Genomic DNA, 18,367 nt, shown 5'->3' with positions numbered 1-18,367 from the left:
AGCGATATGTCATAAAAGAGCAATAGGTGCTAAAACAAAGTTACTAGTTTCAACAAAAGCCAGACCACTACCTGTTGAGAGAAAGAGAGAGGGTTAGTGTACATTACGTTTTTTTTATTTGTCTGTCAAGTATTCACAGAGGTTGTGAGAGATGTGGTTGAGGAAGAATGTTCCAACAGGAAGGAGTTGTGAAGGAGAATGAGAGAAAGCGATTTAACTAAATATCACTTAAGAGGATTATTAGTTTTGATATCAGTTCACAATGAGCAATCGTTGGTCAGATGAATCTATTAGTTTCGAGACTAATCATTTTGACTGAGGTCAGAGGTCCATAACTACACAGCCTCGCTGTATGTTTTGCTTTAACGTGCCTGTGTACTTTTGACTCGATTGTTTTTCCCTATTGTGCAAATTACTTTACAATAAAATTGGTTTTGTATCATATTTTATTTGATTAAAAATGAAAATAATCACATCAGATTACCTAAACCATATACATACATTTAAATTAAAAATATCATATTGCGTGGAACAAATGACTCTATAATATCACTTACAACTGCACTAGGGTTTTATAAATTCAAAATAATTTTCTTTCCTGGTGGCATGATAGAATAGCAACATGCCATACTGTAAAACGCATTTCTTCCCTTTTATGATTTAGTATATGTAAACAAAAGCATGCAGAAAAAGACTGAAATACTAAAACATATCGACAGGCGCTTCTAGAGGAGTAAGAGCTATTTAGCGATCATTTATTATTAAGCAATTTAACCCAAACAACAGACTTATCTGATAAAAATGTATTTGGTTTTTAAGGGCTTATGATCACAAATTCACAATGTTGAGACCTTTGCATTACACACCTTATCGCGATCGTTTTCCTGTTTAAAATAAATGACGTATGTGTGAGGTTAACGCTGATTGGTCAACTCAGTAGGGAAGAAAGAGCACCAATGAGAAACCTTTCGATACGCCTATTTCTCCAACCTGCAGCGACCCCTGCTTGTGACTTTTACTTTGACAATCACTGTCTGGTTCCGTGTTGTTCGTCATCTGATCACCCATTGGTCAGTTTGCGTAGTGACGCCGTCTACGTCATGATGAGTTGTAACGGGCGGACTTTTTCAAAATGGAGGAAAGGCAAACATTTTGGAGGGGAAAACAATTACACAGATTAAATGTATTTTTACACGCCATGCTCAAGTCAAAACGCCGCTTATCTACGGGAAAATAAACACATTGTTGGATTTATTTTACGAATCGTCGCGCTGAAGGAATTATGAAGTAAAAATGAGCGTTTCCATCGGGGATAAGATTGAGGTAAGTTAAGCGGCTCGAGAGCTATCCAGCCTTAAACGTTTTTCGGTTTTCGTGAGTTTGTTTTAAGTTCTGAATACTAGCTAACGTAATTTCCCGCGTCTTACTTTCGTTGTTTATTTGTTATTCCTAAACACGTTAGCTAGAAACTCGTCCTATTGTTCTGTAAGGCCAACATGCATGACACAGTTCGATTAAATCCGTTAAATTGCTAATGTGCCTCCGACACGTTTTACCACTCGCCGTCTGTTCATCCATCTGCGGTACATTTAGTGCTGCAAAGGTGTTTTGGGAATCGCGAGCATGGAGACGGTTGCTATGCGACTGGCGGTGGCGTCAGCGTCAGGTAGAGTAGCGGGAGGAGAGCGGGAGAGTGATGAACAGATGTCACTGTCAGATGCAGGTAACTAGTGACGCGTCAACAAAGAGTGCACACTGTGCCCAACGGGCTGCTATTGTGGGTTTATCCGTGATCGCAACACTGTATGCAAGATGTTGGACATTATTCACTCATTCCTACTAAATCTTACAACTGAAGAAAAGGTTCCGCAAGATGACAGGATTTTAACGTCCTCTGTGGATCTTAACATTGAGGTAACGTTAAGAGTTGAGAGTTAAGAGCTGAGATTTGGGTACAAAGAAACCCTCAACGGGACAAGATTGATCCCAGGGGACGGGCTGAGGTCTTGAATTGATCTTGTTTTTTATGTGTGTGTTATTCTGCCCTCTAATTCAGAATGCCTTCTTTTGATATTGCAGGACTTTAAAGTTCTCACCCTGCTGGGTAAAGGCTCTTTTGCATGTGTTTACAAAGCAAAATCTGTAAACACGGGCTTAGAGGTGGCAATCAAAATGGTAAGAACACGCTATTCAATCTTTTGCATAACAAGCCAGTAGGTTACCAGTGCTGTGGTCGAGGAGCATCTGTTCAAAACCGTTCAGTCAGTGTGTCGCATGTGTACTTGCAGATTGACAAGAAGGCCATGCACAAAGCTGGCATGGTACAGAGAGTCATTAATGAGGTGGAGATTCAGTGTCGGCTAAAGCATCCATCGGTTCTTGAGGTGAGTCCCTACCCTTTTCACAGACAATTACAGTTCTACAGTTTAAATCAAAGTCTTATGTTATCAGTTTATTCAACTTTGGTAGCACAGATAAACATATATACTGCCAATATCAATGAAAATATAAAAATATGGAATAATACTGGAAATGGATAAAAAAAAGAAAATAAATAAAGATGGATTAAAGCAGACTTTTGCTTCTGGGTTAGTTTGGTATAGCGAGAGATGGACCAGAGAAAAGTCTATATGCAGCATTAATATAAAAACAATTACTCATAAATGTGATATTGTGCGTACAGAATATATTTTTATTTCGTAGCTATTGAATAAACCTGTTATTTTCACTCTCTCACTCAAGCTGTACAATTACTTTGAGGACAGTAACTATGTGTATTTGGTACTGGAGATGTGTCACAACGGAGAGATGAGCCGCTATCTGAAAGACAGGAGAAAACCTTTTACAGAAGAAGAAGGTGAGTTTCAGCTTTATCTCTTACATTAGGGGTCTTCACAATACAATACAATACAATACAACTTTATTATCAACCCAGGTGGAAATTTGTCTTTGACCACACCAACAGCACAGTTTCATACACAACATAATCAACATAACACAACTAACACAAAATAAACAAATTTATAAAAAAAAGTAGAATACCCCCTCAAATAAAACATAACATTTAAGTACTCCACCATTCTGATTCAAATAGCCGATTACTGTAGGTACGTATGACCTTTTTTAAATGTTCTTCCTTGCTCTAGGCACAACATAGCACCTACCAGATGGCAGAAAAACAAACTGGTCATTCAATGGATGGGCAGCATCTTTTAGAATGCCCTCAGCCTTCCCAACACACATTATAGTATATATTATAGTAAACCGAATGATGGATTTTAATCCTGGTGTAATAACATGCATATAGTACAATTCAAATGTATTTATATGACATGTTTTATGATATATACATTGAGGTTATTTTTTCATTTGATGCTGTATATGTTTTTGAACACTTTTGGACAATTCCCTTACACATTCATCACTTTTTTTGCTGCACAGGTTTGACCCCTTTAGAAATTCTAATCTGAAAACATTGCTAAATTTGTTTGTTGCTAATGATGTGTTTGAAACTTGATATTGAGTGTTTTAATATTTGTTTATATGTTGACTTTTTGTTTTGTCAACAGCGAGGCATTTCATGCTTCAGATTGTAAAGGGCATGCTGTACTTGCACACGCATGGCATCATGCACAGGGATCTGACCTTGTCCAACCTCCTGCTCACTAGCAGCATTAACATTAAGATCGGAGACTTTGGCTTAGCAACACAGCTAAAGATTCCCAGTGAGAAGCACTTCACCATGTGCGGCACACCAAATTACATTTCCCCCGAGGTGGCCACACGCAGCGCTCATGGCCTGGAGTCGGATGTTTGGTCACTGGGATGCATGTTCTACGCGTTCCTTACGGGCAGACCACCCTTTGACACGGACACTGTGAAACACACTTTGAACAAGGTTGTTCTAGGAGAGTATCAGATGCCCATGCACATATCGCCAGAAGCTCAGGATCTTATTCAACAGCTATTACAAAAGAATCCCACCCTCAGGCCAAGTCTCTCTGCAGTACTTGACCATCCCTTTATGACTCAAACCGGGACCACTGCAAATAAGGACTCTGGGAACAGCGACGGAGGGTCTATAGACAGCGGAATAGCCACCATATCCACAACCTCCAACATCACAAACAGCAGCGGCAGCAGCCGACTTCAGAGGAAGACGCGGCAGGTGATTGGACAGCCCTTGCCCAATCGCATGGCACCGATCCCCAGCCACTCCCATCACTCCACCAGCTCCAGTTTTAAAAGTGGCCAAGACTGGCAGCCTAATTCACAAGAAGACTTTTCTAGGATAGGAGGCAGGCGAGTTCCCCTCGGCGCTGACAGCGGAAGGCCTCATTCTCGCTACCTGAGACGGGCTCATTCATCCGACCGATCCGGTGCTGGGTTCAGCCACAATCAACAGGTGGCCGAGCTGGAGAGATGCCACTCAGATGAGTTGCTTTCAGGGTCTGGGCGCTTGTTCCCATCAACCTCCAGTTATAGAGAAATGCCGCATAGCTACTCTGAGCAAGGACGTCTCCCCTCTCCCCCTGTAAAACAGCCTGCAAAGTAAGAGGCAGAGTCTGGAATGTTAGCATATTTTAGTTTTATTATTATATAGTTTTATATTTTCATGTTTTCTGGTTATATTCAGTGATTTTCTTTTTCAGTTCAGGCTCTTTTGTGAGACCTGTGAGACCCCAGATGTCCGACTCTCAAACACCGCCCTGGTTTAGCAATGATGGTATAACATTGTTTTTATACAGTCTCTCAGTTTTATAGACGCCTGGTTTGCATAAAAAAATTATTCTGTCATGATTACTAACCCCAATGCCATTCCAAACCAAAATGACGTTATTTCTGTATTTGGTGGAACACAAAAGATATTCAATATAGTCATTATATGAATTAATAACTTTAGAAAGTTACGAAATATTAACTCTTCATAATCAGTTTCGGCAGATATCCCTCTGGATAAACGGTATTGGTGGAGAAATCTAGATTTCTGTGCATCTTATTTTAATATAATAAAAAAATGCACAAAAGGTCATTTGATTTAGGTGAAAGATTGACCAAATTATAATTCTGAAATAAAATAAAATATAATGCCTACTGCCAAAATTCTAACATTATATAACCATAAAATAAACAGTAAATAAAGATGTGTATGGAAACATTTAAAGCCTTATTTTGAATTTGTTTTTACTTCAAGGGCCTTTCAAGAGGCCAGCAGATCTGAGCAGTCACAGCAGCAGCGGGAGTTTTCATGCGGGACGGGGGCAAGGTGGGACACAAACCTCCTGCGGTGAGAAAACCAGTTGCGTTTACTCTCAGCAGCACCCCAAGCTGTTCCCTCACACCAACCCTGGGCCCTGCAGAGAGGACAGGTTCGGATCAGGGCACCCAATAGAGCCTCAGAGCTACTCGGACCAACAGTTTCCCGGTCTGCCTCTCTCCAAAGGCAAAGCAAACACAGAGAAGGAAAAAACATCCCGTAAGAAGAACTTTCCACCGCTCTGTGCGGCCAGGCTCAAGCCTATTAGACAGAAGACTAAAAACGCTGTGGTAAGCATTACATTTCAGTCTGTCTTTCACATCATCGTAGATTTCAAGTATGTAGAATGATGGATACAGTAAGTGTTTTCTTGTTAGGTCAGTATCTTGGACACAGGGGAGGTGTGTATGGAGTTGCTGAAGGGACAAGGAGCCCAGGAGAGGGTCAAAGAAGTGCTGAGGATCTCCTGTGATGGATCCATGGTGAGGGATCGTAATACAGTCATTCATGTGTGAAAACTACAAAAATCATCAAATATATACAAACAAGCTTGTTCTTAAAACAGTCCAACATGGAAGTTAATATGCTCTTTCCACCTTGTGCTTAGGTGACTGTGTATCAGCCTAATGAAGGTAAAGGCTTTCCTGTTTTGGACCATCCCCCTTCCCCACCTGAAGACATTCTCATCTGTAGCTTTGAGGATTTACCAGGTGACATAAACCAAGATATTAATAATCAAAGCAATTGATTTGATATAATATGATATATTCAGGTCATAAGAGCGTTACAGTTATACACAACATTTGTTTCCCACAGAAAAATTCTGGAAGAAGTATCAATATGCTACCAAGTTTGTCCAGTTGGTGAAATCAAAGACTCCCAAAGTCACCTTGTACACAAAGTTTGCCAAGTGTATGTTGATGGAGAACTCTCCTAACGCAGACATAGAAGTGTGCTTTTATGACGGTGAGCGGCGCGGATAAATTATGTGAAAATCTTTTTTACATAAACTTTTATGCCCGAACTATATTGAAAGTGCCAGAGTGTACTTTTTTGGAGATTTACAGAAAATGATGTGGCTTACATGCAGTTGTCTTGTCACAAGTTAAACTGGGAGGGAAGATTAACACTTGACACAAGTATAAAAATGAATTTTGTCTTTTGGGACTAGGTGCAAAAACTCATAAGACGAGCGAGCAGATGCGCGTGGTGGAGAAGAGTGGGAAGTCATACACGGTGAAGGGTGATGTTGGGCTGACTGGACTAAATCCTGAGTGCAGACTATACATGGAGCTTTCTGAAGAGGTACTGCATTACTGCTTCAGTTCCAATGCTTTCAAAGCTGGTTTCTGCCTTTTGATAAAGTACAATATAAAGTGTACATATTTATACTAGGCCTGTGATAATAATGCTGAGATATTTGTCTCTCTCAGGGGCATCGAATGTGTCTGTCTTTGGAAGCGGCGATAATAGCTGAGGAGCAACGTTGCTCTAAAAGCACTCCATTCTTTCCCATCACTATCGGCAGGTGAGCTTTGGGTTAAGACATTTAGGACCTTTTAGATTCTTCATGTTTTACATTTTCCTGTTAACTAAGTGCATTTCCTTCATTAGTTAATTAGATTCAATTTCTTTATGCAAATCATAATTTATGGCTTTTAATTTGGACACCAGATGTGATCTAGGCATGTTATCAAGATTTAACCATTACACTTTAGGTCTTGACTGTGTATTTGTGACATGTTTGTGTGTGTGTGTGTGTTTGTCCGCCATCAGGAGACCCACCGCCAATCCTGCTTCACCAGCTCCTCAGCCTCAGTGTTCATCTGCCGCAAGCCCAGTGGCACCTGCCGAGGTCGCTCAGGTGTGCCTGAGTCCACCACAGCCCCCACACATTACGCCATCAGTACGTCATGCAATGCAACTTTCTCTTATTTTATCACACTCAGAAATGTTATCAACACTAACTGATTTGTTATTAACTCTAGATGATTTCTTACACTGGATCAGACTTCACCACAGCCAGTATGGCTAAAGGCAGCTCACCCCAGTCAGCAAAAGATGAACGCACAATTAACACAGGAAAGGTGCTCAAGTCCATTTTTGTACCAAACGTTGGATGGGCATCGCAGGTAGTTATTTAATTTCTTCTTATTGACGTAATATAAATAAATATAAAAAGCAAACACTGCTGATTTTAATTTCTTGTTTGTGTTTTAGCTTACAAGTGGTGAGGTTTGGGTCCAGTTTAATGATGGGTCTCAGCTAATGGTTCAAGCTGGCGTCTCCTGCATCACTTTTACTTCCTCTGATGGACGTATCACCAGGTACAAACTTTCATCTAGAAATGATTTCACAACATGAAAAATAATAGAGGGCGACATGAAAATCGTCGTAAAAATATTGGAAATTATAATATTTTAATATAACCTGTTTCTTCTCAGGTATAAAGAGAATGAAAAGTTACCAGAGCTGGTCAAAGAGAAGCTGCATTGTCTCTCCACCATCCTGGGACTCCTGGCCAGCCCTGCTGTCAGACGCTGAGAAATAACAAATCACATCGCGCCAAACAAACGCAGAGTTCACTTGACCTTAGCACTTGTTTTTTATGTCACATTAGACTAATGAAAATGAGTGTTTGTAAATACCTTTTTTAGCCTTTGTACATATAGTCCCAAAGATTATGAAAATTATATATTTTTTATGTTGTACATAATGGGTTTCCTGTATTTGTCTTGTGTATTTAGATGGGCGTGGTGCCTTTTTTTCTACCAGTCGAGTTGTGTCCTTTGCTTTACAATGAAATGTTAGATATACAAACATTAAACATCTGCTGCCTGGTGTATAAACTGGCCCGCTGGTTTTTGTCTGTGCTTTATTTAGTACTTGATGACCGGTCTTAATAGTTGAACTGGTAACAATGTTTTTACAAAATTTATTTTGTATTAACATTGATACTTTAGGACTGATAATATGTAATGCTACAATATTGTGACAATAAAGTGTAACCCCCCTCTACGTTCTAGCAGCCTACTATAATGTTGAAAAGCATTATGTACACTTGGAAGAGGAAGTGCAATTTTAAGTACACAATATATTGATGAAATTGGTTGGATTAGATTTGATCACACGATTTTAATAAAAAACGAATTTTCATGTACCTGGTGGCGTTTCTTTGCTGTATAAATGTTATGGCGATTAAGTCAAGTTATGAAAAAACGTAAGTTTGAAGTCGTTCATTTAGATGCCAAGCTAAAAACTAATATTATTATTTAATTATAAATAAAACTACTCAACAGTTATTACATATTTGTATGTATTCGGTATTATTGTATAAATAAATAAATAAAAAGGACTGATTTTGAAAATGTAATAGAGTTAAAGTAAGATATTTGACTTTGAATTATTACATATTATATTGTATACATATTCGGAAGTTAAGGACCACATAACGTTTGTTTAGGTGGTTGCGGTCTGTATTTTTTTACCAAGTCTTTAGACAATATGTGTTTGTTCAGCATATCCAGTTAGAACTGTAACATTTTGTAAACCACAACAACCAGTTATCTTTCATACAAGACATTTGACATTTATAAAAGCTATCCACGAAGGTCCCGAGTTAACTGCGTTACACTGGCGTCCTCTAGCGGTCAAGGTTAAGCAGCGACGTCACTACAGTGATCTCAGCAGCGCGGCGCCGAACACCACAAACCGCCTGTCATTGCTTTAAGAGCGCCACTGCCCCCCCCCCCCCACACACACACACGTTATCCGGACTGAACTGAGCCCAGCCCCACCTCTGGATTGAGATCAGATCGCATTCAACCCATCCGATCATCATCAGAGCACCTTAAACTCGCAGTCTCAGCGACAGACTAGACAGCCACACGAGACATGGAGACCAGACTGCCCTCCAGCTAGCTAACTGCTATCTAATCGGAGCCCGAAAAATGCACTAGACAGGTATTTATACCACTCCGTCTTTCTTACAAAAGTGTCGACCGGGAATAAAACACAAGTATGAGATTTCTGACAAGCATCAGTTCGACTTGAGATGATGTGAATGTGAAAGTAGGTGGAATGCTAGCTTGTTTGTGCTGCCGTTGAATGAGCGGTTTATGGCGGATTTCAGTAGTCTTCTCGAGCAGATAAATGGGATGTGTCTCAACACCAGGTCAGCTGCCTTCCTGGACGGCATTTCTGGACGTAACAGGCGCTTTCCTCCGCTGCACGAACGTTCACGTAAACACGCATGTAAAGCGTCAAGCGTTCAACTCCAACCTCGTGTCGCGAACTTCGAGGAATAAGACAAAATATGGTCAAGCAGGCAGCTCGCTTGGTTTTGAGACACAGTCATGGAGATTTTCAGCATCACTTTGGAGAGGACCTGTTCTCCGCTGGCTTATTTCAGCATCTCTTTATTCTCCTTCTACTCTTTGAGAGGTTAATAGTCTGCAAACCACGTACTTGAGTAAAACTAGAGATACCCAAGGAAAAATATTACTCAAGTAAAAGAAGAAGTGCTGCCTTTAAACTTTCATTTGAGTAAAAGTACAAAAGTATTTGCCTTCAAATGTACTCAAGTATCCAAGTACTATGATTTGTTTTTATGGCTTTAATGTCCTGTTATCATTTTCGTCACAGGACTCTTGCTTAACTCAGTCTATGTGAAGACTCTCATGTCACTCTTGGCACACAATTCTATTAATAAAATTACATTCATTAGTCAGATAGACACTGATGTCTATTAAAATTTTCATAAGCCCAAAACCTTGAAGCCAAACAATTTCCTTTAGAACAAAATGAAATAACAGGACTTGAGAGCAGTTTCGGTTTAACATTTATTTGTAACAGTGATCCAAGTTTTTATTTAAACTTAAACTTGCAATGGAACAAAAGGATCGTAAAAACAAATATGAACTAATCTAAGTGGATTCACTGAACCGTATTACAGCACATTCTCGCTAAGTAATTACACATTTCTCCAACTTGAATTCTTGAAGGCATAACCAAAGGATTGTTGGTTATGTAAGTATCTAGCGCATCTTCATTCTTGATAAATGAGACCGGTGTATTCCTCCTCTCTCATTCTTTTCATTTATTAATTAATTAATTATATGTTCGTGCTAAGTAGATAACGTTACCAAGGCGACAACAGGGGCAAAACAAGTTTAAACAAAGCGCGCAATATACTGTGATTGATGGCTTGTTTTACCAGTCAAGCTTTTACTGACTTCTAAATAAAAAGGAACGACTGATTTTGAAAATGTAGTAGAGTTAAAGTAAGATATTTGAAATGTAGTGGAGTTAAAGTCTCCCAAAATTGAAATACTTGAGTAAAGTACAGATACACAAAAAAATACTTAAGTACAGTAAAGAATTACATTTACTTCGTTACTGTCCACCACTGACAGTCTGGTATTTAATAGACTGATCATCCGCTTTGATTTAAGCTCCTCAGGAGTTGTGTAAGAAGACCGTTTCCTGTTTTCTGGAGTGACATTTGCTGTCACATCTGGCCATCGGCGGTTGAAGATGCAGACCTTCCTGAGAGGCAGACGAGTGGGCTACTGGCTCAGCGAGAAGAAGATGAAGAAACTCAATTTCTTGGCGTTTGCGGAGATGTGCAGGTGAGACTGTAGATGTTTCTGTGTTTTGGATGTTTTCCTGCGAGTTGCTTGTTGCCGTGGGGTTGTTTCTGCACTTGTGGTCAGCAGATCATCTAAAGACAACACGTTTCGGGGTCTTTTCTTTGTTCTGACACTAGTGCTCGTGTTGAACCTCATTTCAGAGGATTTTGAAGGGTAAGAGAGATCCAGGAAGAGGTCGTGAAAACCTGTGTGCAAGAAGAACTCTCGCAAAGACACGCCTAAGATATAGTGGTTGTCCTTCCTAATTGCAGAAATTGATGTTTAGGTCTTAAGTAAATCTGTTTTTTATTTAAACAAATTCATGTTTCTGTTTGGTTAGTATTTGAGCAAACGCTTGACAAGAAGTGCCTTCATATGTGCAGATGTTAAGGCGGTACATATTAAATGCCCCCCCTTTTTTAAACGCACTAATAGCATTTAGTTGACCTCACAGCCCGGAATTTGATGACCAGAGCCGTTGAGAGAGAGAGTCGGGACAACGGATGTTAAATTTTTTCCCATGTCACTTGATTCTTGGAGTCTTCAGATAGTTCCAAGTAACGTTTTCTCTCGTCTTCTCTCTTCGTCACGCGTAGCTAGTAACTTCAGGGAACTATTGAGAGGCTCCATAAACCACTGTTGCTGTGAAAACTGTTCCATTGGAGTCAATGGAGTTGACGCAACTCTCTCTCTCTCAATGGCTCTGCCGATGACAAGCTGAAGTGCAGTATGATGTCATAAAAATAATTTATCCATATTGGACATTTTGAATGCTTATCTTGTTGAATCTTTTGCATTTTGTCAGTGTTTTAAAGCACACACGCTTATAAACATCGCTAAAGCTAACATATTCCTACTAAAAGCCCAAAAAACTATTTTGATTTAAAGTGACAGTTCACCCAAAAACGAAAAGTCTGTCGTCATTTACTCATGCTCTTGTCCTTTTAACCCTGCATGGCTTTCTTTCTTCTGCCGAACACAAAATTAGATATTGGAAAAAGAATGTTGGTAACCAAAAACCGTTGGTCCCCATTGACTTCTATTCTATGTACACAAAACCAGTTCAAATCAATGGGGATCAATGGTTTTGTTTTACCAACATTCTTCAAAATATCTTCTTTTCTGTTCTGAAAGAAACCCCAAAAAAGAAAGTCATACAGGTTAATGTTCGGAGGTAAATGCTGAAAGAGTGTTCATTTTGGGGTGAACTATACCTTTAAGGAGGACTTTAACTCTATTCAGTTTTGACACTTTCGGGTGTAATTCTCTTGGGCCTTTTTTATTATATATATTTTTCCTTCAAAATATTTGATTTAGTGAAAGTTTCTTAAAATATTTGTAATTTATTGGTTCTTGGTATCTTGTTTTTTTCTTCTTTCTGTGCCTTGCTTAATAATTGTTTATGTACATTTATCTAGCCATAATAGATGTATATTATGTTCTATATGTTCCAAAAAATGTAACTGCTAGACTTAAATGATACCCAAAACCTTGTGGCATGTTGCGGAGATAAACACACAGACTCATGTTTTTCTCCTAGTTGATGATGTAACAGGCAAAACCCCCACAGACTATAGTCCCAATGAAGAAGGGACTATTAGTATCATATAGACTCATATTGGGGGTTTGGCTCTTACACTAAAGGAAGTAGCCGCCTTGCAGCCATCCAGAACACTCTAGCGACCATATAGCAATGCTAATAACCACTTAGCCACCACATAACAATACTGTGGCAACCACCCACAACACTGCAGCATCATGGGGGCAACATCCACACAGGCAAGAAACATTTTGTTTAACTGTTTATTGTACTGTGTTTGACTTGAGTTGTTTTGTACGTGTACAAGTCTGTGAATTGTGTACTCTAAAAGTTTTCCAAAAAGAGTTTTCACAAAGGAGAACCTTTTGAGTTCCCCAAAGAACCTTTTAGTGAAAGTTTCTTAAATAAAATGTCTTCAACTGCAAAGCACGAGTGTTCCACGAAAGCTACATTTCCGTTTATGCATTTGGCAGACGCTTTTATCCAAAGCGACTTACATTGCATTATCCTCTAAACTTTGTTTCTAAGTATGTGCAATCCCCAGGGATCCAACCCCATTTAAAGGGACAGTTCAACTCAAATAAAAATTCTATCGTCATTTATGCGGTTCAAAACCTGTAAATGACTCGTTCATCTGTGGAACACCAATGACGATATATTAAGAAATGTCTCCGTGGTTTGTGTCCATACAATGGAAGTCAATGGGGGCCAGTGTCGTTTGGTTACCAACGTTCTTCAAAATATCCACTAGTGTTCTGCACAAGAAAGAAAACCATACCGTTTAATAAATAAATAATGAAAGTATTTACATTTTTAGGTGAACTATCCCTTTAAGAACCATTATTCTTAACAGTTTGTGGTCGCATTCGTTATGTGCTTTATCATAAGGGTAGTTTGCTTGTAAAAAAAACAGAACAAGCTGCAAAAGGGTGTTTGTTTGCAGTATTTCCCTCAAACCGGTGTTTTGTTCCTCACTGTGTTTTGGCTAATGCGTCTGCTGTGTAAACTGTGGCACCCTTGAATGATTTTACACGGTGAGTTGAGTTGACCAGTCCTGGCCTATTCCTGACCAACACTTTTATATGAGTTTGCAATCACACATATTGGTTAAGTAATCATTAAAGGTCTCTGAATTATTAGTCAGCAGTCAGAGAATACGAGATACAGCAGACTGGGAGAAGGAGAGAGATTTGGCATAGTAAGCACTCCAAGAGCTTGGCTTCTGTGTTTGAATGGGCTGTGAAACTTGAGTGAACTGAATTGTTGGACCGGCAAAGGGTTAAGGTTACACACAGGACTTTGCGTGAATAGTAAATGCGTGTGGAAGAGTGAAAGATTTTGTGTGTGTGTAGTTCTTTTTAGTGTGTCCACTCTTTGCTGTTGCTCCACTGTCTCTCTCCAGCTGAATGAACAATTGTGTAATGTGTGAAGCTAGTGTTGGATCGGATTTCTACAGCGGCCAGAGACTTTGTGTGTGTGTTATTGTGCGACTGAGCTGGGAGAAAGTGAAGGAAAGAGTGAGTTGAACAATGCGATCACTGTAACAGTCAAGACTGGACAGGGAATATTGGGATGTATTTTTGTTCCTCTGTGTTCCACATGTAAATGATTTCAGTATTGATTGTTTCTTGTGATAAATATTAAGTATGTTTGTAATGTACTTTGGATGTATAGAGCTTGTCAATCGACGTCATGCCTCGTTTAATGTTGTGCCATCTTGGGAGGATGGCTGCTAGTGCAATGCAGTGGTTTTTCTTGTTTGATTAGGAAATATAACTATGGCAGGTCGGTCTTGCTGTGTTAAAAACTGCCATAGCATTACGCAGAGTTGTTCAGGAAAAGTCCATGGTTCTTTCAATTCCGCTTTCTCAATATATCCAACACAACATGTATCTGTACATATCAAAACAATAATAGCAGTGCAGTATTATCCTCCCAAGATGGCGGCGCCACTGCAACATAGGGGGTGACGTCAGCTTCACATTCTCTATTGGTGACCTTCTGACTAGCACAGATTTAAACTGTTTTCTGGATTAAATTTGTAATCTCGTCATAACCTCCTCAACCAGATTACTCGAGCTGTCCAGATACAATCTGAGTTAAGGACAGATCTGTTGAGTATTAGGCATAACTGCCTTGTCACCTGTCACATTAGTAGGACCCAAATATATTGGCTGATTTTCTAGGACAGGCTTTATGACATTCATCCTGCTGTGAGCTCTAATGTAGATTTCCCCGGAGGGCTTCCCCAAGGTGCCGTTATAAATGCAATGAAAGCAAATGGGATTTGAGTCTGTTGGGCTCTAAAAATGACTAAAAGCACCACAGAACTATAATCAAAAAAGCGATTCATGAAACCGTCAATGTTTAGACAAATATCAACTCATTTAAAGTTCCCTTTTTAAAATAACTAAAACCGTTATAAAATAACTTATTATCAGTGGTGGACGAAGTACACAAACCATGTACTAGAGATACCCAAGGTAAAATATTACTCAAGTAAAAGAAGAAGTGCTGCCTTTAAACTTTCATTTGAGTAAAAGTACAAAAGTATTTGCCTTCAAATGTACTCAAGTATCCAAGTACTATGATTTGTTTTTATGGCTTTAATGTCCTGTTATCATTTTCGTCACAGGACTCTTGCTTAACTCAGTCTATGTGAAGACTCTCATGTCACTCTTGGCACACAATTCTATTAATAAAATTACATTCATTAGTCAGATAGACACTGATGTCTATTAAAATTTTCATAAGCCCAAAACCTTGAAGCCAAACAATTTCCTTTAGAACAAAATGAAATAACAGGACTTGAGAGCAGTTTCGGTTTAACATTTATTTGTAACAGTGATCCAAGTTTTTATTTAAACTTAAACTTGCAATGGAACAAAAGGATCGTAAAAACAAATATGACCTAATCTAAGTGGATTCACTGAACCGTATTACAGCACATTCTCGCTAAGTAATTACACATTTCTCCAACTTGAATTCTTGAAGGCATAACCAAAGGATTGTTGGTTATGTAAGTATCTAGCGCATCTTCATTCTTGATAAATGAGACCGGTGTATTCCTCCTCTCTCATTCTTTTCATTTATTAATTAATTAATTATATGTTCGTGCTAAGTAGATAACGTTACCAAGGCGACAACAGGGGCAAAACAAGTTAAAACAAAGCGCGCAATATACTGTGATTGATGGCTTGTTTTACCAGTCAAGCTTTTACTGACTTCTAAATAAAAAGGAACGACTGATTTTGAAAATGTAGTAGAGTTAAAGTAAGATATTTGAAATGTAGTGGAGTTAAAGTCTCCCAAAATTGAAATACTTGAGTAAAGTACAGATACACAAAAAACTACTTAAGTACAGTAAAGAATTACATTTACTTCGTTACTGTCCACCACTGCTTATTATATATATATATATATAAGTAAAACTATATATTACTGTCACAATTCACTTAAGAGTCCTACTATATAATATTAAACTTGCATTATTATTATATTTTTTTATTTAGTTTCGGCATTTTTGACTTTATAAATGCAGTAGAGGACAAGAAGCGAAGTGAGTGAGGGGGCTGGAATCGGGATCGGACCACGAGCGGGGACTGGAACTCGGGTCGCCGGAGCACAAACGGCACCATATGTTGGAGCACTAACCACAAGGCTATCGGCCCCGACTAAACTTATATTATTTAGTAAAATATGGTGGATAAATTGTGTTAAATGTTAAAAGCTGTAATATTTTGTAATTAATTTCAGTTCAAAAATCTATTATACTGTAGTGAAGGTCAATGTTTCGAGTTTTGCTGGGCTATAAAATATTTCACCGATAGAACTGGCTAATGAGTGCAGTCTATATAAAAGCACTTTTTTCTATTAGAAACCACCCTTATCTATTAATCATGAACGACTCTCTCTCTCTCTGTTCCTTCCTCATTTCATAATCACTAACCTGACAGCTGTTGTTTAAGTTTCATTTTGACCAGCGCAAAAAAATGAGGCTTCGTAACAACAACCGAGTAAAAAAACGAATCAGTTTGTGGTTTTGGTAACCATGAATATTCCTCCTGTGAAAGTGCGGGGATGTGTCCTGTCCCAGACAGCTGATGGTCGAGATTATTCCCCATTCATTCATGCTCCGTGGGAGTAAACAGATCTGGGGAGTTTGTGTTTGTGCTCTTGAAACAATGAGGTCACCGTCTCTCCTATATCCACCAACCCCCGTCATATCCTACATTTAAGTATAAATCAGATGTGTTTTAAAGTATAGTAGAGCAAAAGGAGGAACATGAAATTGCTTTCAATATTATTATCGGAGGATTGTTATTTGAATGTTGTCATGAACAATGCTTGTTTGTGGTATGTGTCGCTGCAGATGTGCCCACGGTGCTTTTCTTCATTGTGGCACACCACATGGAACTGTATTTGTATGGTTTGTCCTGTAAATGATTTTCTTTACAGTTCATTTGGAATATTCATTTATTGAAATTCACATCACTTCTTTCAGTCACCTCTTTTCTCTTCGTGACTAGCTTGATGCAACCCAACCGAAAATGCTGCGTGACTAAATCTGACAGGAAGTTGAGGTGCCTTATCGACTTTTGTACGTAATCGTATGATTGAGGAAGTGGGCTGTAACGGTTGGTGAAGCTGAGTTTGTGAAATAGGAAACGGTTTAGTTATTATGTGTGAAAAAAAAGCAATTTAGTTATCTCAGTTTGATGTTTGTCATTACATTATCATAATACATAAGTCAAAAGTTGCATCTTATACTTATTTCATTTATAGTAACTTACATAAACCAAAACAATGCAAATGCTACAATACTGTGGAAAGCAATGCTCGTTTATTTCCACACCATAGGAGTTCCAGACCAGACTATGTGAGTTTATTATATTAGATAGATTAGATTAGACTCTTAGATTAATGAGAAACTATATTATGTCTGTGTCCCTGAAACTGAACACATTGTTCTTTGGAGTCACCTTGTTTCATAGTCAAAATAAAAGATTAGATGCTAACCATGTTTTCTTTTCTTTTTTCATGAAGTCTGCTTCAGATGGTTGATAGAACGAAACCCAGCAATGAAATCTAAACTACTCCTACATCTGTCCATACTGTATCTCTAAACCCAACAGCCTTGGTGTCTCACCATGACAAAGCGAAGTCAAAACTATGTGTCTTGAGTCGTTTTGTTGCAGTTAGATTGTCTTGGCTTGTTTTAGCTCAGATTTTTTGTTTGGCGGTTCATTGTGAGATTAGGATAGAGCAGGATAAATTAACCGATAGTTGCTCCCATTTAGTTGCTATCGTGTGCCCATAGACTGTGTTTAGCAGTCCGATGTCCCTGACCACGATAATAATGTTTTTCCTTTTCTTTATTACTCTTCTTTCACAAGGAATGTCATTTTCCCATCTGCTGGCACAGGTTTGTTGAATGTAATTCTGACAGCACACCCCACATTCAGGAGGAGTTGAGACATGTGTGTCCTGATCTCTCTGACAGACCCAATGATTTCCAGGCAAAAACTGTTGCTTTGTCAAATCTGACCACAGCTTAAAACTAGGGCTGTGCAATTAATCGAAAATGAATCATAATCATCAATGTTGACCTTCATCAATTACGAAAACAAAATTATCGAGGTAAACGATTATTGTGCCACGTTCCTTTTTGCAAAAATAGATGAATAGATAATTTATTATTTTCTATGTTGTTTTAATGTTAATGAGTAATCGTGTTGAATAATCGGGATCTCAAAATTGGCCAAAATAACCGCGATTATGATATTTTTCATAATCGAGCAGCACTACTTAAAACTTGAGGATATTTCTGGATTTTTTTTATTTCCACATCCAGAAGGCTGCACAGAGACTTTTATAATCTGTCTCCCACAAAATAATCCTCCTCCAAATAATGAATTACCGTGTGTCCCCACATAGAAA

The 18,367-nt window shown here is 38.7% G+C and overlaps 2 protein-coding genes across 3 annotated transcripts in view; both read left to right on the top strand.

The window, feature by feature from the left end:
• Positions 1 to 1,008: 1,008 nt before the first annotated feature.
• plk4 (polo-like kinase 4) lies at positions 1,009 to 8,418 on the top strand. Its single transcript, XM_079459396.1, has 16 exons — positions 1,009 to 1,323; positions 2,080 to 2,175; positions 2,289 to 2,384; positions 2,743 to 2,857; positions 3,570 to 4,551; positions 4,653 to 4,726; positions 5,195 to 5,547; positions 5,635 to 5,739; positions 5,865 to 5,967; positions 6,074 to 6,223; positions 6,429 to 6,562; positions 6,691 to 6,785; positions 7,034 to 7,163; positions 7,246 to 7,389; positions 7,478 to 7,584; positions 7,702 to 8,418. Exons 1-16 carry the CDS (start codon positions 1,294 to 1,296, stop codon positions 7,799 to 7,801), a joined length of 2,814 nt encoding a protein of 937 aa, XP_079315522.1. The 5' UTR covers positions 1,009 to 1,293; the 3' UTR covers positions 7,802 to 8,418.
• Positions 8,419 to 8,905: 487 nt separating this feature from the next.
• Positions 8,906 to 18,367, top strand: part of itpk1b (inositol-tetrakisphosphate 1-kinase b) — a 30,816-nt gene continuing 21,354 nt past the window's right edge. Inside the window, exons 1-2 of one of the 2 annotated variants that reach the window (XM_079458578.1) lie at positions 8,906 to 9,220; positions 10,719 to 10,887. In XM_079458578.1, the coding sequence (XP_079314704.1) occupies positions 10,793 to 10,887 (95 nt within the window). In that variant the 5' untranslated portion in view covers positions 8,906 to 9,220; positions 10,719 to 10,792. Of the gene's footprint in view, positions 9,221 to 10,710; positions 10,888 to 18,367 lie in introns of both variants that reach the window. The other variant, XM_079458577.1, reaches the window with a different exon arrangement.

This window comes from Barbatula barbatula (assembly GCF_947034865.1).
Source record: "Barbatula barbatula genome assembly, chromosome: 6".
Classification (NCBI taxonomy): Eukaryota; Metazoa; Chordata; class Actinopteri; order Cypriniformes; family Nemacheilidae; genus Barbatula; species Barbatula barbatula.
The sequence above is the reverse complement of the archived record's forward strand: the minus strand, read 5'-3'. Positions and strand labels throughout refer to the sequence as shown.